Source organism: Ictidomys tridecemlineatus, chromosome 1, assembly GCF_052094955.1.
Source record: "Ictidomys tridecemlineatus isolate mIctTri1 chromosome 1, mIctTri1.hap1, whole genome shotgun sequence".
Taxonomy (NCBI): Eukaryota; Metazoa; Chordata; class Mammalia; order Rodentia; family Sciuridae; genus Ictidomys; species Ictidomys tridecemlineatus.
The window spans coordinates 116,384,353-116,408,305 of record NC_135477.1 but is presented as its reverse complement, the minus strand read 5'-3'; the positions used below and the strand labels follow the sequence as shown (position 1 = coordinate 116,408,305).

Below are 23,953 nucleotides of genomic sequence, written 5' to 3'. Positions count from 1 at the left end.
TATTAATTTTGCTTTGAATTTGTGGTAGAATTTGCCAATGAAATCATCTGGTTTGTGGTTTTACTTTGGTGTGAGGTTACAGAACTGTTCGGATTTTATTTATTTGATTCTCTCTTGGTAAGTTGTGTATTTCTGGAGCTGTATTTATTTCATCCAGGTTGTCCAATCAGGATATAATAATTTTTCATAGTAGGCTCTTCATCCCTTTTATTTCTGTGGCATCATTTGTAATATATCCTCTGTCATCTTTTATTTTATCTGCATCCTTTTCTTGGTCTAGCTAAAAGTTTGTCAATTGTGTACATGTTTTCAAAAACTTAGTTTGGTTGATTTTTTTAAAAATTTCTATTCTCTATTTCTTCATTTTCTTCTGTCAATTTTGACTGTTTTTTATTTATCCCCTTCTTATTTCTTTTTTTAAATTAAATTGTTTATTTTGATTAGGTATATATGACTGCAGAATGCATGTTGATTCATTGTACACAATTGCAGCACAACTTTTCATTTCTCTGGTTGTACACAACATAGTGTTGCACCATGTGTTCAGTCATACATGTACGCAGGGTAATGATGTCCATCTCATTTCACTATCTTTCCCTTCTTATTTCTTGGAAAGTTAACTTAAGATTGTTTCAGGTCTTTTTTCTTTTTAAATATAAACATTTATCACAATAAATGTCCCTCTTACCACTGCTGTTGCACCATTTATACGTTTTAGAATACTGTGTATTTTGTTTAGCATGTCCCAACATATTTTGTAGTTTCCCATTTGATTTTTTCCAAGACCCAATGATTTCCCAAAAGTGTATTTTAGTTCATATAAATTTGCAAATTTTCTAGTTTTTGTTCTGCTATTAACTTGTAATTTCATTCCATGCTGTTGGAAAAGGTAGTATGATTTTGTTGTGGTCTAATGAGTCCTTGGGGATTTTTTTTTTTTTTGAGAAGAATGTATATTGTACTGTTTGAGAGTTCAATGTTCTCTATATGTCTGTGAGGCCTGCTAAGTCTTCACTGTTATTTAAGTCTGTTGTTTCATTGTTATTTTTTAATTCTCTCTAATATTGAAAGGGAGATATTAAAATTACTTACTATTTACTGTCTTGTCATATTTTTTTAGTCTGTCATCAGTATTTCCTTTATACATTTGCGTGCTCTGCTGTTGGTTGTATATGTATTGATAACTATTACATCTTCCTAGTGGATTGATCCTTTTACATTAAATAATATACTTCTTCAACTCTTATGACTGTTTTTGACTTAAAAGTCAATCTTTTTCTGTTGTAAGTAGAGCCACCCTGGTTCTCTTTTGGATACCATTTGCAAGTAATATATTTTTCCATGCCTTTACTTTCAGTCTATAAATGTTCTTAAAAATAAAGTGACTCTTTTGTAGGCAGATATCTTTGTATCTTATTTTTATTAAGGCATTTTAATTATTCATAACATAGAGTTTCATTGTGGCATAGTTGTACATGCATATAGTATACTTTGATCATATCTACCCCCTTGCAACTCTCCCTACCCTTCCTTTCCTTTTTCCCCTTATCTTCTTCCTCTTCCCATTGGATCTTGATTTTATTCATCTATTCAGTCACCCTTTGTCTTCCAGTGGCATTTAGTTAATTTAAATTTAAGTAATTATTCATTTGAAAGGATTTATTTTTTGTCATTCTTTTCCTTGTTTCTCTGTCTTTTCCTCTTTTTATCTGTGTGTGTGTGTGTGTGTGTGTGTGTGTGTGTGTTGATATACTTTAATTCTTTTCTCTAATTCTTTTGTGTGACTTCTATAAGTATTTTCTTTGAGGACACAATGGGGGCTATTTAAAATATATCTAATTATTTAAGTTGATAACAGCTTAACTTCAATCTCATAAAAATTAGAATATTTTTCTTAACCTTCTATGGACTGTAATCTCATAAATAGTATTTCTTTATATTGCACATCTATGAGCATATTTTTAATTTTTTTATAATTCTTTTAACTCTTATGATAGAATTAACATTAATTTAATCATTACCATTAGGGTAATATGCTATTCTACCTTTGCACATCTATTGACCTTTACCAATGAATTCTGTTCTTTTTTATGCTATCATAAATTGTTGTTTTGCCTTCTTTTGTTTCAAGTTGAAGATCTCCCTTTAGCAATTCTAGTAGTAAAATGTGCTCCTTCAACTTGTTTTTCTAGAAACTCTATCCTTCATTTTTAAAGTGAAGTTTTGTTAGGTATAGTACTCTTAATTGGCAGGGGTTTTTCCCTCAACATCTTAACTATATCATTCCAGTCCTTTCTGACTAGCAAGGTTATTACTAAAAATTCTGCCGATAGTCTCATGTAGGATCCCTTGTACATAACAATTTATTTTCTCTTGCTTCTTTGAAAATTCTGTCTATGACTTTAAAAAATTTGAATAGAATGTGTCTTGGTGTGAATTTCTAATTTTGGGTCATTTTGGCCTCCTGAATCTGGATGTCAATTTTTTCCCTACACTTGGGAGTTTTTCAATTGGTTGTTCCTTTCTGGTTGTATGGTGCTCTGCTTTGGAGGTAGGGGTTATGACACAAGGGTGTTTCTGCTTTTCCTACCGTATTTGGAATGGCTAGATTCATGCTTGCCAAGTGTACAGACATCTTCGGACTAGTTTCTGGATGACACTGGGACTTGATCCATGTGTTCATATTGAATTGGAATATCCACATATTGGGGAAGAGTCCAGTACTTTCTATCCTGCCATCTTACTGATGTTATCAATCATATTTCACTTTTTAAAAAGACATTCCAAACTAGGTATCAAATGGGAGGTATGATAAAAGTCTCTAAACAGGTTGATGGACGAGAAATTTAGGTACAGAAATCAGGAAAAATAATGCCAAAATAGTGCTAAAGGATGCAGTTTTAGGAGAAGATATGGACACTGTACTAGACTTGGTGTCAGAAATTTGGGATGCCAGAAACTTGTGATGAATCACAGCTCAGTTTTCAAGTTCTGGATGAATTTAAGTAACTTACCATATCTCTCAGAAATTTAGTTTCTTCAACATTGTGGGTCTTAAAAGATTTTTTTTTTGTATATAACATAGGTATTTACAAATATACAATTATTATTAATTTTTTAAGTATCCAAGATTATCCTTGTTATTTTTTGTTGTTGTGGCCCTTGGAAGACAAAAATCTGTGAAAATTATCTGCTGCTATTAAGATAAGTTATATTTCTTTGTGGTATAATTTAAATTAAATGAAATTTAGAATAAATCCAAGAGTCAGAAGTCTGATATTTCTTTAGTTAATTTATAAAAAAATCACAGTTGGTCTTGAACAACAACAACACAAAAGAACTACTTTTATCCTTGATTCTCAGTTATGATTCCAGAAATAATTATTTTTAATTAGCAGATTTCCATAATTGACTGTTGGAAAAGATTATGAAATTTTAAGAAAAGAAGTTCTGTTCAATTACCTAATTATTCATGAACATTTTGACATCTTACTTGACATCCTGTTTCAGTCAACTACCACATTCTAATAAAAGAATCATTTGACATTTTGTCTTTGGTTTTCAATGTTACCTGCAAAAAAGTGGGCATTTATTAATAACTTAGTTCTCTTCCATTTATTCAATTTATTATGTTGGGTATTTGTTCAGTGTTTATAGTAAAACAAATGTACCTGATCTTGCCCAGAACTCCCATTGTGATTATATATACAAAATGATTCTTACTAATATTTACATATGGTTGTGTTATGTACACATAAAATATATAATTATAGATATATCGTCCTCATTTTCTAAGTCTAACACGATTCTAAAAATAAAGAGTGCCCTAGATTTTCTGCTCACCCTATTATGGATCCAAAATACTTTTCCAATTTTTCTACCGGTCTTTGTCTCTAATATTATCTCCTGTGAATTGTGGGAGACCTTAGAACTACGCTGTCTTTTGGCAGTAACTGTAAGTTTGGGGATCCCTGACATGACGATCATGTTTGATAATTTTTTGAAAAGACTCCCTAAAGATACCAAAGCCATTTTACTCCTGATTATGGTGTCTGACTATGAATGTACACAGATTAAAACCAGCCAAGGAAAGTGGTGTGTATGGCAGCGTCAAGGACATTTCCAAGCACAGAGCTTCTCATGGTCCTCTGCCAATGCATGGACAGCGTTTTCTTCTTCTAGTAATGATATATGTAAAACACATAGAATACTCATACAAAAGATCACTCAAGATTTTGTATCTATGATTTTTACTGGGGATCGGTCAAACATGTATTTGGTTGGCTACATGCTACATGACTGGCCCTCATGTTACTCCTCTCAGAGGTTGAGCTAATTCCATGTGACCCAAGCCATCCCCACCAGAAATCACATTTTTATTACAAACTATCTATCAAGAGTCAAAGACTCCAAGGGAAACAAAGACATTTTTATCAGGAAGAGCATTCCAAGACCTATGAGGTCAATTCTTAAAACCAGACCAAGTACAAAGGCCAGTCCTGCCTTTAGTTGAGGTTAATTTTTTAGTTATATGTCCCAAGTTCAAGCCATCATCATTTGCTTCTAGATTACTTCAAAAAGTTGAACATCTCCTTGTCCCTCTCTTATGCCCACTGAAATCCATTTTCTACCAAAAAGCCAGAAAGATAAAGTGAGTTCATTTCCCCCCTTCTTTAAAATGCTGTGATACAAAGTAGCAGATATATAGGATTAACAAGTCCAGAAATGTAATGTACAACATGAGGATGCTAACTAACAAAATCATACTGTATATGGGGGGAAAAATTTACCTTTTGAAAGTATTCTACCAAGAGACAATTAGATTTTGGATACTATTTAGTAAATACCCTTGGTTTTGAATTAGTGAAAATAAAATGCTATGATAGCTTTTAAATATATTAATAATAAAATATTAATTACTTTCCATAGTATACAAATTGCCTCTGGTCATTCAGAGTTTATCCATGTAAAGGACAAATGTACCTGATCTGTCCCAGAACCCCCAGCTATATCCATTCTCTCCTTTCTTTGCATTCAAACTATCATGCTATTCTAAGAGCAAAGTCGGTGCATTTTCTGACCCCTTGTTGAGAAGCATTTCCTCAGATCCTTGTTTGGTTAACTTTCCTTTATCCATCAGAGCTTATCCCAAATATCACCTCCTCATAGAAGTCTTTCTTTCACTGTCTATAATAGCGTTTTCTTCTAGTTATTGCTGGTCATATCACCATCTTCCATTATTGTCATAACACTTATTATGAATGGATATTTTTTAATATACTTTTTTAGTTTCTGTCTTTCTCCACCAGAATTAAATATCCCCAAAGCAGTAATGTTGCTTTCTCTTTGGTACAAAGAACAGTAGGTGTTTGTTAAATGCATGGCTGGATGACTGGTTCTTGTCCAACTCTGGTCATTGATCTGCTTCCTTTCATGCAACGTGGCATTTCATACAGTGTTTTGAACCACAGCTGACATTCCAGTTACCTTTCAGTGACACTTTTGATCCTGTGGTGTCAAATTATATTTGTCAAAATTGTAAAAGCTGTTGTCATTTATGCACATTCATATGAGTAGAAATGTTTATATTTCATGTCCACTGAATATTTGCAATCTATACATCTAGTGTGGCAATTAAATGCTACCAAGGAATACAACCACTAATATGTAGCATTGTTACCAAAAAAGGGTCACAGTATTGGTTTTCAAATAGAGTAGTTTCTTAATAAATTGTAAGAATTTATTATTTTGGTTCAGCTTTTTTATTTCCTAGGATACTGTCTGCTTAGCTGTAGACACAGATCCTGTTTCTTGCAGTATATTTAAAGTGACATCTTTGATAGCTGCCACAGGGTCACTGAAAGCAGAACAGAAGAGTGCCTTATGCTACAGCTTGGTCCCTGGATGAGGAACTTCAGAGCAGGCATGCTTCTCAGCAAATGTCTAGACGTGCAAATGAGAACACGGTCTACTTTTTATGACAGTTGCAACACACACCATCTGTCTTTATAAGGTTTTTTTCCTCATTTACTGTCAATCAATTAGATTCTCCCTACAAATATTATTCATCAGCTGTACTTCACTGGTGTTTAAGTCAACAGGTGAACAAGCTCACTTTTAGACTCATAAAAAGAATGTTCAAAGAAATTGTGAGACTGAGACATAATTATCAGAGAGTATATAACGGCTCAACATTGGTCCTGAAAATTCTAAAATCAAATTATACCACTTTGATAATTAAACAGTTGTAGTTTTATCAAACATTAATCTTCAAACAAATTTAAAATATATGGATGGAAGTTGGTTTGTATGTACTTTAACCATTCTTGTCAATGTAAAGATGTTGGGAGTATCTAAATAAATGAGAAATGAGTTAAAATGCACAGCATGTTTTATTTATAATATTGTTTGAAAGCTATTTTACTGAAGCTCACAATTCCAGTATTATTCATTTAAAAACTCAAAATTATTTCTCACTCATATTGAATTCAGTCATTATGTTTCACTAATGCTTCACAAATCAATACCCTCACTCTTGCTATTTTACTTGCATTTCAGCCATGTTTTAACAAGCTACAGATTATTAAAAATTGTATTCTCTCATACCCATGCCACATTTTCCACATTTTTATTTCCTTTGTATGAATTGTCTTATCTTCACAATCTCCTCATTTTTTTAAAAAGTGGTTTCATTATTGTTTGAGTCTCCTGAGCTTCAACTCGAACTTCTCCTTTGCCTTTCATTCCCTCTTCTCCCTCATAGCAAGAAGTCTTATTAGACCTTCGCCACGGTAACTTAAGTTTGTCCCTTCCTTTCTAGTCTCCTGCTGCTCATCATAGTGAAGACCTAGATTACCTCATAAAACTCCCATATAGGCTTCCCAGTTTATTGCTTGAATAGACTAGACGTAACACTGCATTGAGCAGGAATAACATTACTCCTTTGCTCAAACATCCATCATTTAATCTGACCCCATTTATCCTGAGCTATCGAATCTCAACTATTTTAATAAGAACTCTCCACTCAAGCTCAATTTGAGATACCCACTATCATCTTCTCTTGTCTTTCCTTACTGTTACCTCTCTGCTGGAAGTCCTATTACTGGTCCAACTGTTCTGATTTACTTAGCCCTGTTCCCATTTGTCCTTGAAAGCTCTGTGCTTTAAGAAACCCCTCAGTCCCAGGTAAATGGAGACACTTTTTTACTCTGTCTATTCCCCTTATTCAGTGAACATACTTTTAGAAATTAGATCTACTATGTTGCAGGCATTATGGTAAGTGCTAGGAGCATAAGAGAGAATAAAATATAATACCATCCTCCAATTGTTTAGAATCTGTAGGTGAAATAGGCAATTATAATATGATATGTTATTATCTAGTAAGTACAAGGGATGTAGCTAATAGCTAACCATGGACACAATTCTCTTTCAGAGAAGACTTTTTAATGAAAAGATGTAAAAGAATGGATATAGTATAGTAATAGAAATATTTTTGGACAGAATGACTTCTGATTAAGTCAATGGAATAGTTTATATTAAGACTAGAAGATAGAATTAAGTGTGTATTCAAGAACTTCAATCTTTTTTTTCTTAATGTAGTATATTTGCAAGTTGGGGGAAAATAGAAGAGTTGAAATATATGTATTTCAGAAAGATTAGAAAGACAGAGCCGTAATTGTCTGGCTATGCAATTTGGAATTTACATAGGGACAAAAGGCTATGGATAAGTTATAAACAGGGAAGCAAAATGATAGATTTACAAAGTCATTTTTTTCACAACCTAGATTACCAATGGTGAAGCAGTCTGGACAAGACAGGAAGAGGAAAGCACAGACAGAAAGTTAGTATGTAGTTATTCATAGCGCTAACATTTTCCAGGTGTCCACCCAGTGAAATATCCCTCAATGTCTTCCTCTGCTGTTTCCAGGTTTACCTCTTAGACAAGGTCTGATGAGGTCTCACCTTCTCTAAGTCCCTTCCTCACTCTTCCAGCTCTCACTGATCCCTTGCTTTGGTAGATTGATTCCATCACCTTTTCATGAACTGTTGCCCTCTACCTTCTCATACAAATTATTCTGTTTCTAGACTCATTAACTACTTGAAGCCACAGGTTATCTTTCTTTCATCCAAGGGCAAAGAAAGTAGTTTAAAAAGTAAATTCGTATTTCTTGATTAAATTTCATTTTCTAGCAAAAATGTTAATTACCAATCATTCAAATGAGGTATTTTTCGTATTTATATAATGTCAAATATTGCAGTACACCAGTTTAAAGAATAAAGTTGTTATGAAGAGAAAATCACATTTCCCCAAGAACAAGCTGCTTCATTGTAGCTTCATATTTGCATCTTTGACTCTCTCTTAAAGTACCAATGACAGAAAGGGTAGAAGGTACCTTAAGATTGGAAACTAGGGGTGGGGATGTGGCTCAAGTGTTAGCGCGCTCGCCTGGCATGCGTGCGGTCTGGCTTTGATCCTCAGCACCACATACAAAGAAAGATGTTGTGTCCGCCGAACTAAAAAATAAATATTAAAATTCTCTCTCTCTCTCTCTCAAAAAAAAAAAAAAGATTGAAAACTAGAAATATGCCTTCCTTCTCCATTTCTAAAACGTGTACATGTTTTCTCTTTTGCTTCCTCTTTCTACTTTCTAGTTTCATCCTTTTGTATGAATGGAATGGAAGGTGGGTTATGGAAAGGAAAGCACTTGTCTGAGTTGGAAAGAGTGTCCCTCATGGAACAAGATTAGATGGCACTCACTTATCAGCTCTTTGATTCAAGGGAGGTTCATATGTTTATAGGTCCATATATTCCAATTTCTCATTCTAAAGATAATAAGATCTACATGGCAAGACTGTAGTGAGCACAAGAACTGGGGCAACTAGATGGCATTCCCATGCATGCTAGCTATAATAGTAATTATTATCATTAACTTTCATTTTCTCATATTTATTTGGTGTATTAGAGTTGTTCATAACAGTGGGATTTGTTGCTACATATTTGTATATGCACATGATATAACAATATAATTTGGCCAAGATCATTCCCCAGTACATCAGATTGAATTAGAGAAAGTTGAAGATCTGGCTTTTCAAGTTGTGCTTATATTCTTATTTAAGGAGGATACTGATGCTTCCCAGTGTTATATGGACTATAACCAGGACTTTCAGGAAAAGTGCAACATGAATTTTAATGGGCTCTTAAGCCTTTCTAACCTTCCTCTCTCAGCATTTTATTGCTCTTGTTCTTCAAATAGGCTTAGTATTTTCACATTGCTCTTTGAATAAAATAAGTTTTTCTCCCCTTTGAGGAGTGTATTTTTTTATTCCTCTTATTTATGTATTCTATCTGTACCTAAATCAGAATTATCTTTTTCTGAATATTGCTGCATAGCAGTATACTATAGTTAGGTAAGAAATATTTAAGATAAAGATTAAATACTTAATATAAAGAGTAAATATAAACTTCTTCCTCCTTTCTGTAAGATGAGTACATATTTTGAAAGTGGAACTTCATGATATATATAAATTGCTAATTGCTACCAAAAGTTTTAAAGGGAGGTATCTTAGATATTTTTAATCTTCTTTGCATTCAGTATTCTTTTCTCCTATTCCAATTTATTTATGTCCTTATTATCTAAAAAAATCTTCCAAATAATAATTGTATCAGTAATTTCTTTTTGCCTTTTGTGTTATTTTAAGTTTTCTTCTTGGTTCAAATGCCAAGTTTAATAGAGCTTTGTTATTTTGTTGTTGTTGTTTTACAATGGCAAGTGATTTTTTTCCTTTTCCCCAGATTTATTATAAAAATTCACTCTGGTAGATTATGTGTTTATCCTGCCTTAAGCAAATTCCTCTTCAGTTGAATTTTAAGGACTTGTTTTTCCATGTGGTTCACAGTTTACCCATGCATATTCTAATTTATGAGGTGTAGTAGTTGGGTTCAGCTGATATTTTCAAATGGTTAGGATGTTAGATATTGTGTGCTGTTACAAAGGAATAAAATCAGTTAAGGGTCAAAAATTTCCAAAGCTTGTAATTTCAGACTTTATACTATTATTATGAATTTTGATAAAATTGTTTTTTCCCCACCTAGCTATACTACAGTAAGATTAATAAAATAAAAACTTTCCAAAGAATGTTTCTATTTCAACAGGTCACCAAGTGATCTTTGTTGGTTACTATGGCTTAGTGTATAACATGGTAAAAATGTTGTGGGAACTTCGGGATGATGAGGAACAAGATGGATTTAGAAACACGATATGGAAAACATTACAAATAACAAAGGATTATGAGAAAGATGAACGAATCCAAAATGCAATCAACATAGCCCAGGTAAGAAAAATACTGCTCTAAAAATGGTGCTTCTATCATCAGTTATCTTGCTTGTCAATTTATTCTTTATGCAAAGAATGAACAAAAAAAGTTCACATTCAGTGGATATTGGTGATTCACAGTAGAGAATACCGTTTCTAAAACTGAACATTACCCTATATTTCTTTTTCTTCTTTTTTCTTTCTTTTTTTCCCCACAATTTTGTAGACTATAGTTTCTGACGAAACAAATAATAGGATAAAAAGCACAACCAAATAATGTGTTTTTTGTTTGTTAGTTTGTTTTGGTACCAGGGATTGAATTCAGGGACTCTTCACTACTGAGACACATTCCCAGCCCTTTTAATTTTTTTTTCTTTTTAATTTTGAGACAGGGTCTTGATAAATTGCTTAGTACTTCACTAAGTTGCTGAGGCTGGCTTTTATTTTCTTCTTAGATACACATGACAATAGAGTGCATTTTGACATATTATACATACATGGAGTATAACTTATCCTAATTTGGACCCCATTCTTGCAATTATACACGATGTGGAGTTAGACTGGAGGTATATTCATTTATGAACCTAGGAAAGTTATGTGTGATTTATTCTACTGTTTTTCCTCTTCCCATCCTTCCTCCTTTCCCTTCATTTCCACTTTGTCTAACCCACTGAACTTTTATTCATCCCCATCCCCACACTTGTTGTGTGCTGGCATCCACATAACATTGAGCTACTTTTGTTTGAAGAGAGTTTGAACTCTAAATGGTGGCATAAAACCAGACCTCCAAAACCTTTAATGGAAACAGAATTAAATAAATTCAACAAATCTATAAAAATACCCATTAGCAAGGAATGATTTCACCACAGAACTCAAATTTGGTGGAAAGTGCTGGTAGACATGAAATAGGTGTTAGAGTGAAGTGAGATATCAAATCCCCTATTCTTTTTCTCTCTTCAGAGAATTTGGTGAAAAACCTTGGAAAGTATGGAAGTTTTAAGGAGTAAAACATATCTCTAGTTTTAGGGTTTTTGCTAGGGCATGCAGTGGAAAGATGCATATAGAAGCACTTTCACCACGTCCTGCTAACAGCTGTCAGGAGGGGCTGTGGTTAGGATTCAAATCGGAGGAATAAGGGGCTTTTCTATGATTTTTACCAGTATGAGGAATCTAGAAACATGTGTTCACTCTTGATTGTGTCCTTCTTCTGTAGTTCAATGGGCAGAAATACCAGGAAGAAGGTTGAACACAGTCATATTATGATACTGGATCAGAGAAAGGCTAAAAGTGGCCCTAACTTCAGTGATTTCAACAAACATAAAAAATAAATAGGGAAAGTCAAAGATCACTTTATTGATATGCCCCCTAGTTTTGCAACTCTGTCCTGGCTTCTCACCCTGTTTGACAAATGTGTTTGAAAATGGAACTTTTATCACCTGGTTTCTAAGTTAAAAAATTTGAAGCACATGCTTTAGTTAGTGAGGGGACCCAAACATATTCTACTTTCTTTAGTATAGTAATAACACTTAAAGATGTATGTCAGTAAAGAAAATACAAAAGCATTTTTAAATTTTAAGATAAATTTATTTTTAACCAATATTGAAAAACATAAAAATTATACATATTAATGGGCAAGATATGATATCTTGATACATATGCACATTGCGTAATATTTAAATCAGGTTAAACATATCTATCTCATCAAAACTGTGTCACTTCTTTATGATGAAAATATTCCAAATCCTTTCTTATAAGTTTTCGAAATATACAGGACAATATTTTTATCTGTAGTCACCCTGTTGTGAAGTAGCACATCAGAACTCCTTGTTCCTATTTAACTACCACACATTGACCAACATTTCCCCATGCCTCCCTTGCCCCCAAGAGGTAGTTTATTTCAATGTTATATGCTGATACCCTTAGTAGATTTTTTAAATATATATTTAACTAATAATTGCAAGTAAGTTCATTTTAAATATTAAAAGAAATACTAAGATCACCTCTTATGATTAAATTTAATATTTAAAAATTAATAACAAATGTATAAAATATTAAAAATAAAAATTATTATTAAAATCAGTAAAACTTGAAAATTAAAACATGCCTTAAGAAATAATAGTAACAAGTATAAGAATAATTTTAGTAACCTATTTTTAAACACTAGCCATTGTTTTAGGTGCTAGAAATACAGTGTAAAGAGCAGATATATATTCTCTTAATTATAGAGTTTGGTTTGGGGAAACTCACAGTTAAAATGTAACCCAACAAATTAAAATATAATTATTAAGTGCTGATAGCAGCCATGAAGAAAATGAAATAGAACAAAATCACTGGAATGTTATTGAGTCCTGTTGGGGTAGATGCCCTGGCTGGAGTGTCAGGGAAGGCTCTCCAGATGGCAGTATTTGCAAGAACGAAACAGTGAGAGTGAAGTGGTCAGAAAAGCAGTAAATTCTGATAGAAAAGACTGCAGAAGCTCAGAGGCAAGAATTAGTTTGCTTATTAAGAGATCAAGAAGGCCACTGTGTGCAGACTTTGAGAAGTGAAGGAGAGAAAGGCAAGAGAAGAGGATGGCTAGGAAGAAGTAAGATGGCTACAGAAGACAGAGAAGTAAGCTTCTGGCAATAGTGTAAAAGCATTTCCAAAAAGAGAAAAAGGAAAAAGAAAAAAGAAAGATATACTTTGTATACAACCAGAGATATGAAAAATTTGTGCTCTATATGTGTAATACGAATCACAGTGCATTCTGCTGTCATATAAATAAAAAATTAGTAAAATAAGATTTACAAAAAGAAATACAAATGATTTTAAATATTGATTTATAATCTAGATGCAATAAAGGCTTTTGTAAATTTCAAAAAAGAAGAAAGAAAAAATTTAAGTGGGAGATATCAAAACAATAAAGAAGTAACTCACTAAACATTAAGAAGCGTAAAACTGAAACATCTTAAAATTGTTTCTTTGGGTAAAATAAAAATAAAATGAAAAACTATTTGTATAGTAGATGAAATAATAGAAAAAAATTAAAAGAACATTTATTAGTCAAAATACAGAGGAGTAAAGGGAATATAACAATAAGAAAGTAATTGTAAAATAATCATAAAATTATCATTGTGCAACTATATGCTAATATATTTCAAATATTGTTGCAATAAATGACTTTCTAAGAAAATTGATTGATGAAAAGCAAGATTAAAGTATTCATTATTATCACTATAATTTACCATTGTTCTTGACACACTAATCTCTTGACCTTATACATAAAAAATAATAGAATATTTGCCACACCATAGTTCCAGATTAGACTAGTAAAGCATTTAGGGACAGAAACAAAATAACAGAATTTAAATTCCAACTCAACATAGTCACTTTGGACCTAGACAAATTATCTGTCACAATCTTAATTTTCTTATTTTTGAGATGGGTGCTCAGGGGCGCTAATACTATGGTATTTCACTGAATAATCATTTCAGATTTTGTCTTTATTTTTATTTATTTTTTATTTTTGCAAAAAAGTGGGGTGTGAAAATTAAGTGAAGCTTTTAAAAAAATGTTCCAGTATTATTAAAAAACAATGTATTACTAAACTGCCTTTGGTGCAAGTTTAGGATACATGGAATACTAGTAAATATATGTTAATGCAGTGGCAATGATTATGCAGTGAAATACAGTACTCACAGACAAGGTTAGTTACTAAAGGTAACCCAGGAGGCAGAAAACTGATAGAGAACACAGAACCTAGAACTAGGTCACCTGAGTGCACATGGCAGCTCTACCACAGTAGCTAGGTGACCTTGGGCATCTTTGTGCCTTAGTTTCCTTCCCTGAAAATAAAACTTAATAATAATCTAGTACTAGACGTGTGATAATTGAGTTAACATTATAAATCACTTAATGAGTTTTCTAAAGAAAAAGACATTGAGATAAAAGTTATTATACTCTGCAGTACAATACTTCTAAATATTTCTAAAAAATAGGATTTATTATGTAGCTGCTATAATGGAACTAGTAGCAGGAAAATTTTGCTTTAATAGAAAAAAATTCAACAGTATATGTTGGTATTTTCAGATGAAGAAATTAAAAATATCTGAACAATATTTTAAAGTAGTAAAGAATAAGTAAACTACAGAGAAAATTGATGAATTTCTCTTTTTTAAAAATTTGCTTTAATTAGTTACACATATTAAGTTTTATTCTCAGGGAAGGAAACTGAGGCACAATGACCTTGACATATCATACATTTGAATCAGATGGGATATAATTTCTCATTTTTCTGAGTATACAGGTTGCAGAATCACATTGGTCATGCAATCATATATATACACACAGTAATAATAATGTCTGTTTCATTCTACTATCCTTCTTATCTCCCCATCTCATCCTCTCCCCTCCCATCACTTCTCCCTGCCTAATCTAAGGTAACGCTATTCTTTTTTTTTTTTTTCTCACATCTTCATACATGTATTTTGTATAATGATGGGGGTCTCCTTCCACCATCCATGCAATTCCCCTTCTCCCTCCTTTTCCCTCCTTTCATTGCTTGCTGGACAGTTTTCAAGTTGTTGCCAAACTATGAGACCACAGGCTTAAAAAAAGTTTACAGCACTTATGGAGTAAACATGTTAGGAAGGTCTCACAAATGGCTTTATTTATCTGTTTCCAAAATAGGTGAGGGAAAACTTGATTGGTATTGGTATGGTTTTTTCTTAGTGCTGAATTATTAGTTTTAGATTTTAAAATGACTGAATGCTATGTGTAAAAAGTCTCATGGTCCTTCAGCTTTTATCTTTAGGCAATGGAATGGATAGCTGTGCTAATCTCTGCAAGGCCAGTGCTTAGCACTGCCCAAAGCATAAAGAGAGGAGGTGGTTTATAGGAAGTGATTTTTATGAACTGTGAGACCATGCTAACCAAGCCCCAAATTGCTCATGTTAGTATGGGTTTTCTATTGCTTTCTACTTAGCTGTGGATTGACTTTCAAAATTATCTCAATTTACATAATATATTAATTAGTTATCTAACTTAGAAGTTTTGCTGTTCAGCGTTAGACAAGAGGCAGATCTGGACTCACCCACGTCAAAGTCCTTCTCCTCAAAGTTAAAAATGTATTTTTCAATTTCTAGGTTTTCCTAGTTCTGATCGAATGACAATATACATTTTCTTCAGAAGGTACAAATATGATTTTGTGATACTTTATGGCACCCTATGATATTTTAAAATTACAAAATTTTACTTCTTTGTGTCTTAATTTGAGGCAGGATAAATTTGTTGTCATCCTAAGTATCCTTTTTTTCCGTCATTGAGATGTTCAGTTCTTTCTAGCTTTCACATATTCAATTTTCTTAATGTTCTTAATGACCTATTTTCCAATCATAATTAATGTTAACAGGATACAATTAATGTTCATAGGTAGAAAGGGCAATTGATTAATTCACTCTGTCAATGTGTCCTCAAAGCATGTGGATGGCCATTGTAATGACAATGAAGAGAATTTACACTCTAGAGTCTTAGTAGAAAAGGAAACCTTAATTTCTTGCTATTTGATCATGATTTGGAGTAATACTCTTTAAGGAGGACTATCTAAAATCCAAGTTCATCATTTTCTCTTGATATTCAGATTTTTTTTTTCCTTGCAACAAGATAGATAATCAGAGGACTGCCCACTTGAACCAGCGTTTTTTTTTTTTAATGTAAAGGACTTGCTTTTACTCTGTTTAAGTTTTAGATTTCCTTTTGGATTGAGAACTCAGAAAGAACAGAAAAGCAAAATTTTTGGATCTACTGTGGTGATGGCCGCTGTATCACAGAATATCCCCACTACTAGAGTTTAGGAGATCAATTCTCCTTAGTTTCATGCACTCTCTGATACCTTACTGATTTTGTATGAATGTTTCCTGGAGCTTAAAATAATGAGAGTCAAATTTTTGACCAATTTCCAACAGAAAAAGAGGATGGCATATATTTGTCTCAGATATCCTTATTTTATTTTGTGGTTTGTTTGTTTCTATGATTTTTAAAAATTTTTGATATTATTCTGTAATCTTACATCTATTTTTATATGCCATCTCAAACCACAAATGGATTATACAATAACTCAATAAGTCAACTCAAATTTGTTATTTCTATAATTAGAATTCTATTTATATGCCTGTTTCCTGGGCCAATCATTTGGTATAAGATGTTCTTCATTCTTCAAGATTTTAGTAAATATCTATAGATAATTACATTTGAAATTCATAAGTCAATCAGACATAGCAAATATATTTTAGATATTAGATGCAGGCAAAGAGCTCATTACTCAGGCAGTGAGCACTGAGAATAAAAGAATAAACAAAAGCATAACCACTATGTGTGCTAATTAGTTTTCAATGTTTAATAAGAAGACTTTTAAAAAGTGTTTCCATTCATTTTAAATCGTAAATGGGTGGTGGAGGCAAGTTTTCCTCAGAGAAAAATCTAAATTAGAAATTTCTAAAAGCAGTTATATTAATTTAGGCCTAATACATATTTAATATATAAGAAATAAGCTTAATTTGCATTAGATAGACTAAGAGACAATTCACTCTAGACAGATTTTATTTAAAAGTCAGCTAGAATTAGAGCCATTGGATTATCAAACAATAAAGTATATGATTTAAAATGTTAATGATACAGTATTTAGTTGATGACTGAAGTACCATTTGATTTATTTTGAATTCTCTTAATCTAAGATACTACATTTGGAGTAAGAGATTTCATAAAAGTTTTCACTTAAATTGTAAAAAATGTGAAATAATCATCTCTTTATCGAGTACTTACAAAATCAATTCAACCTTGCTTAATTATATGTAAGAGGCAAAAAAAAGGCTTAAAAATGACTTTTACACACAGCTTTGCTGTTTTATTCAGAAGACAGTCTCCAGAAATAAAAAAAAACAACATTGGAACATTATATATATGGTTAGCCCCATCAAAATTCATAGCATGCAAAAGAAGCTTAGATAGATGTTTAGTCACTAAATTTTTCTTATAGTAGAAAGACATAAATTATTATCTTCAAATAGTATGTGTTCCAAAAACTTAAATTATAAGTATGATTCAATGAAGAAAGGTGACATTGTCGAAGAGAACATCTCTCAGATAAGGACATGTCCTTAGCCAAGTAGAAGTGAGTGCACTGTGAAACAAAATTGTCAATCAGACACAGCAGTCGACTTACCTAGTTGGGATTCAGCAGTAGTGGGTGTTAAATTTGAAAGATATGTTTGAATTACCAATCTAATGTAGTGGTGATTTAGGTGATTTCTTAGAAATAGAAATCCTAAATTGGAAGAATTTGTTTTGTGGAAATTTGTTGGCTCTACTTGAAATTTAACTGTTTAGTACTTAATATCATGTACAGTTTCCAGTATTTTTTTCAAAGTACTGAATGACTTGTTTAGAACATATTTTTAGAGTAGTCACCTCCAGTTTATTCACGAGTTCTTATATTTGTATTATTTTGTCCACATTCAAATTCTTGAGTTGGCTATGTGCCCCATTTTTTTAAATATTCATTTTTTAGTTATAGTTGGACACAATACCTTTATTTTTAAATTTATTTTTATGTGGTGCTGAGAATTGAACCAGGGCCTTGGATGTGCTAGGCGAGCGCTCTACCACTGAGCCACAACACCAGCCCCTATTTTTTGTATTTCATTTAGAGACAGGGTCTCATTGAATTGCTTAGCACCATGTCTTTGCTGAGACTGACTCTGAACTCCTGATCCTCCTGTCTGAGCCTCCTGAGCTACTGGGATTACAGGCATGCACCACTGACCCGGCTCAAGCAGAGATTTTAAACATGTTTCTACATTGAGGTCTGCTGTCTCTTGTTCTCTTGGAACCCTGCAATTGCCATGTCAAAAAAGAGCCCATTATCTAGTTGAAAGTTGAGGCAAAACATGGAACCAAGAAAAGCCATCCTAACTGATCCAGTCCCCTCCTCAAGATTAGCCAGTCTCCAACTAATTTAACAGCTGACCACAGATAAATGAATGAGCTCAGTGAGAAGAGAACTATTATGCTGTACCCAGCTCAAATTGCTGACTGTGGAATGGTGGGATAAAAAAAAAAAAGGTCATGTTAAGCCTCTGAGTTTTGGGGTAATTATTTTCAACAGTAAGAGTTTTATGTTTGAGAGCTGCATAAATTGGACTTTAGCCTCATACATTGTTCAATATGAAATTGTTTCTTTCATATTTATCATTTTTAAAAGGAACTAATAATAATAGTTAAGATTTAAGCATTTACTGTGTGCTGAACGCTAAGGATTTTATATGCATCAATTATTTAATTTCCATAAACATACATATATTACCTTGAGTTTATAGATGTGTAAATTAAAACTTTAAATGAAAAGTGTTACATATTCTGCAAGCTGAAGTAACTTGCCCATGGATACATAACAAGCTAGCAGCACTATGGCTTAAATTCAAACCCATATGTGATAATTCTATGGTTACACAAACTGAATATGTATCACTCTAAGTTATCAAGGGTGAATATATAAAAAGTGAATATTTAATGAAAATATTTTGAAGACATATATATTCTTAAACCTCCTTCTAATCAATGTGACCTTCTCCTAAGTGCTCTTAAACATTTTGCCATTGATTTTTCCCCTATATGGAATTCTTGGGTTATTTTAATAAAATCTATAAAATACAAAATATGAATATTAATGAGGATTACAAGTAGATTAGAAGGATTGCTAACATTTCTTACTACCTAAGTTTAATATACTAACTTTGCTTCGGACTTCATTTTACTTTCTTATTTTTTTTTCTTCCTGTGACTCCTCATTTATGTTTTATTTTGTTATAGTACATATAGTGTTTTGCAAGTTTGGCAATTTTTTTGATGAAATCATAAGAATACACACACACACAAATAAAACAATGAATATTTAAAGTTGGAATTATAACCAACTGTTAAAATATGAGAAAACCTAAAGAGATGAAATTATTTTAGTTTGTGGAGGCCGCACAGAGCTCACCTGGCATAAAACTGGCTTCTGCATGGATTGCTGCACAGCCAGTTTCATTAGTACAAAAGAATAATTTGTGGTTTAAGTTTGCATTTTCTCATTACTACAAATATGGTTGAGTATCTTTTCATCTTTTATTCACCATTTGGATTTACTCCTTTCTAAAATGCCAATTCAAAAAATTTTAACATTTTTTTCTCTAATTGTCTATTATACTCATTGTTGTCTGTTTTAAAGATTGGTTTGTATAAACTCTAGAAAGACCTTTTGTCTTTAAATGGTAGTCCAATGAGCTGGGTGCAATCTCAGTGGCTCCGGAGGCTGAGGCAGGAGGATCTCGAGTTCAAAGCCAGCCTCCAGCAGCAGGAGACACTAAGCAACTCAGTGAGACCCTGTCTGTAAATAAAATATGAAATAGGGCTGGGGATGTGGCTCAATGGTCGAGTGTTGGGGATGCAAATCAAGTCAAGATGGCACCTGGCACTTTGCCAGGAGTGTTTTGTGAAGCAACACCAGCAAGCCATTAAGATGATGAGGACTCCTTATTGGCTGACTGCTGTATCTAGATGATGTTAATTAAGTTAAGCTGTGTGTAATTAGTTAGGTATATATACCTCTGCTGTCCAGCAGAGAAGCGGCTCCTGCTACCTTGGGTGCCCGCTACTTTGAGTTCTCACTCAGTTCCCGCTGAGTTCACTCGCAATAAAGTAGTTCCCACTTGAACCTTCAAGTTGCTTGTCACCTCCCAGTCACCCCCTCCCTCTCCACCCAAAATGGTTATCCAATGAACATGTTGTTCAAATTGTTCCAACTGTGAACTGTGGCCTGTTTATTCCTGTATGGTTATCCAATGAACATGTTGTTCAAATTGTTCCAACTGTGAACTGTGGCCTGTTTATTCCTGTCTACTTTTTATACACCACCTCTTATTGTATTTTGAGTTTTTTCTTCAATTTTGTCTTTTTATTTTTATCCCCCTTTTAGGAGCATTTTCTCACTCTTTGACACTACAAGATGTGCTACATTCTATATTTTCCACATATTTCCTATGTGTATTCCTAATTTTCACTGAAATAAAACACATAAGAAGAAAGTTAAACAAACTGAATATGTATCACTCTAAGTTATCAAGGGTGAATATATAAAAAAGTGAATATTTACTGAAAATATTTTGAAGATATATATATTCTTAAACCTCCTTCTAATCAATGTGACCTTCTCCTAAGACTAATATCTGATTGATAATATTTGCTTATTTAAATGAACTCATGCATTATATAGTATTTGTCTGACTTTTCTCAATTGATCTTATGTTAAATTCATCAATATCATGTGTTGTTTTAGTATCTTAATATATCAATTGTTAGTTGTACTCTTGATAAATATGTTGGATATTTTCAATTTCAAGACATTATAAATAATTCTAACCAAAGTATTTTTGTAACTATCATCTGGTGCAAATTTTTATGTGTTTCTGGTTAAACCATATTAAAATAGCTATCATTCAAATGTTTTTGTCCTATTAAAAATAATATGTAACATGGCTTGACTGGAGTTAGCCATTAAGAATGAAATGATTAGGTCATAAGGAAGGCATATGTTCAACTTTCATAAACAATGACAAATAACTTCCCAAAGTGTATGCATGTTCTGGATGCTTCACTCCTGTTATGATTTGAGAATTTTAATTGTATACATATATATCTGGATGTGTTGGGAAGGGTTGCATATGAGCAAGTATGTTTAGAGACACCAATATATAAGTATTGTTTAATACTATCACTATTCTTAAGGCTTGTCTACATATTTACACATTTTTTCCCTTATTCTCCCTTCTTAAGCCCCTGGTCTTCTGTGTGAGATTATTTTTCTTCTATTAGAGGAAAATCCTTTCATATCTTTTGGTGAAATTCTGCTGGTGGCAATATTTGTCAGTTTTCATTTATTTGAAAGATTTTCTGCTCAATTTAATTTTGAAAGATGATTTCATTGGCTATGACTTCTATGTTGGTCTAGATAAGATATAAATTTAAGTGTCTTTTTATGCAAATTATTTTTTCAAGTGTGTTTCATTTTACAGTGAAACATGAGAATGATAAACTCAAGGATTTTTTCCTTTTCTTGCATTATCATACTTATTTACAATAATAAAACTCCAAAGATTATTTACTTACATCCTTTTATTTCCTTAATAACTTTCTAATCTCAACTTTCATTCAGCCAATCTATCACACTCTCTTGTGATACCTCTTTGGACAAATTGTATGATATAAACTGGCTAGTGGATGTCTTTTACAAGTGGTTAAAAAACTTTCAGTGTCTAGGTGCTCCCTCACTACTTCATTTTAAAAACATATACAATAAAGGCTTATGCTTCACACAGTTTTTGTAAAGTAAAATATATATTCCACTCTTATTTTAGTTATTGCAAATGACTGTTTACAATACAACCTTTGTTCTTTCCTAATTCCTTGCTTCCAAAGCCATGTAAGGCAATACTATAGTTATATTACATATACAGCAACATGTAGCTTTAATTATAACTACTATACATTATAGGGGGAAGGGATTACTTTCCAATGATTAAATATACCTGAGTGATTTTGAAGTTAAGTAGAAATTGCCTCTTTTTATACTTTAAAAACAACTATGCAATTTATATGATACATTTTTTAATTTAATGAATAAAATTTTATATTTAACACATTTATTTGTCTACAGTGCTTGTAAATTCATGACAACCACATTATGTGCTCTCATATCTTGTATTTATTTGGTCTATAATAACCTTCTATCATCCATAATTCTTTTTACATCTGTTCATAAAATTTGATGTTTGTAGAGGTTGGAGGAAAGGTTAGATATTTAATATGAATATTTGAAATGAAAAAAAAATTCTGAATAGATCCTAAACATGAGCCCTTCATGTGACAAATTCAATATAAACCCAACTGTTGCCTGAGTAGTTGGGAAAGAAATAAAAGGCTGTCATATACTCACAGTGGCATAATAAACAAATGTTAACTGATGTGCTTTGTTTGAAATACTTCCAGGGAGACTTGCAATGAGCAAGGTTTCTCTGTATAGGCAATTCAGCAGCATATGTTGGCACATCTAGGAAAAGTCATCATGTCTAAGTGCTTTCTGCCATCTGGAATATGACCTAAAATATCAAAAAGAAATATGTACAGATGAAATGAACATGTGCCTTTATTCAGAGTATCTTTGACTCATCAGGTGAAATGTACTTCGTGGTTAACATTTCATGGTGAAATTGTTAAAATAAAATTTGTTTTTATTCTTAATGATATTTCCACACTCCTTATGCATTCTGTAGAATAGTAGAAAAAAACCAACATGATTAGTTCCTATTTTCTCAAGAGTCTGTCTTCTCCTTCACATGTGGCTTTTCTTTTGTTATAAATATAAATCAAAGTTCTAAGTGTGGAAAAGTAGATGTATTTTGAGGAAAATATAGTCATATAAAAACTTATCAATAGAATGACCAAAGCTACAGACCCTTTTTTGCGGGGGCTGGGGGTGTGTGGATTGGGATTGAACCCTAAGCTACATCCCCATCCCTCCTCCTCTCTCTCCTTCTCTTCTCCTCTTCCCCTTCCTCTTCCTCTTCCCCCTCCTCCTCCTCCTTCTCCTCCTTCTTCCTCCTCTCTTTTCCTCCTCCTCTTCCTCTTGTTCTTGTTCTTTTTTAGTTTGAAGACAAGTTATCCTGATAAGTTGCTTAGGACCCTGTTAGTTGCTGAGGCTGGCCTCAAACTTAGTCTTCTCCTGCCTCAGCCTCTGAAGTTGCTAGGATTACAAATGTGTGTCAATGTACCAGCCCAGACACATGGTTTTAGAAACCAAAGATATTGTTTGTAGAGATTTTACAAAGCCTAAGACACTGTGCTAAATGCCTTATAAACATTAACTCTTTTAAGTGCCACAGCTCTCCTAACCCTAACCCTAACCAACTATCTACACCACCATTACATCACTGTTCTGAGCCTCAACCATTATAAAATAAATGGTTGGTTGTAGATGGACTGTGATTGAGCATCACCAAAAGGCTCTTCAATTTCCATATGTCATGCCCTTTCTAAAGCTAAATATAAGCAAGGATCTAACATACATTGAAGAACTTTTGTGGGCCAAGCACTGTGCTAGAAAACATCCTATTTTCATATATAATCTTCATGAACATCCTTGTGAAGGGGAACATTGAAATTCAGCAATAGAAATATGTTCAGAGAAGTTATGTAACTTATGCAAGACCACACAACTAGTGAATTTGAAAATAGGTATTCTTAATCATTTATTTAATCTGTTACATCAGTTCTTTGTAAACTTTAATGTACCTACAAAGGCAGGGTCTGAGACTCTGCATTTGTAACATGATCCCAGGTAATAGAAGTGATGGGTTAAGGAACAAAACTTAAATACTGAGGAATTTTTCATGCTATTCTCCTTTGTGAGTTTTTATAATTCCTACAGGAAATAATCTTTTAAGATGACTAATTATTTTAGTCACCATACTTAAATTTTGAAGTTTCAAGAAAAAGTTTTTTTTTTCAAAACAAGTCAAAAATGCCCAGCTCTAATATTACATAAAGAAAGGTGGGTACATCTTTTAAAA

The 23,953-nt window shown here is 32.6% G+C and overlaps 1 protein-coding gene across 1 annotated transcript in view; it reads left to right on the top strand.

Annotated features, from left to right (window-relative positions):
• The window catches only part of Tmem232 (transmembrane protein 232), a 186,356-nt gene that overhangs the window by 49,419 nt on the left and 112,984 nt on the right, over positions 1-23,953 (top strand). The window contains exon 10 of the mRNA XM_078022291.1: positions 10,154-10,332. Coding sequence (XP_077878417.1) covers positions 10,154-10,332 — 179 coding nt within the window. The remainder of the gene's footprint in view (positions 1-10,153; positions 10,333-23,953) is intronic.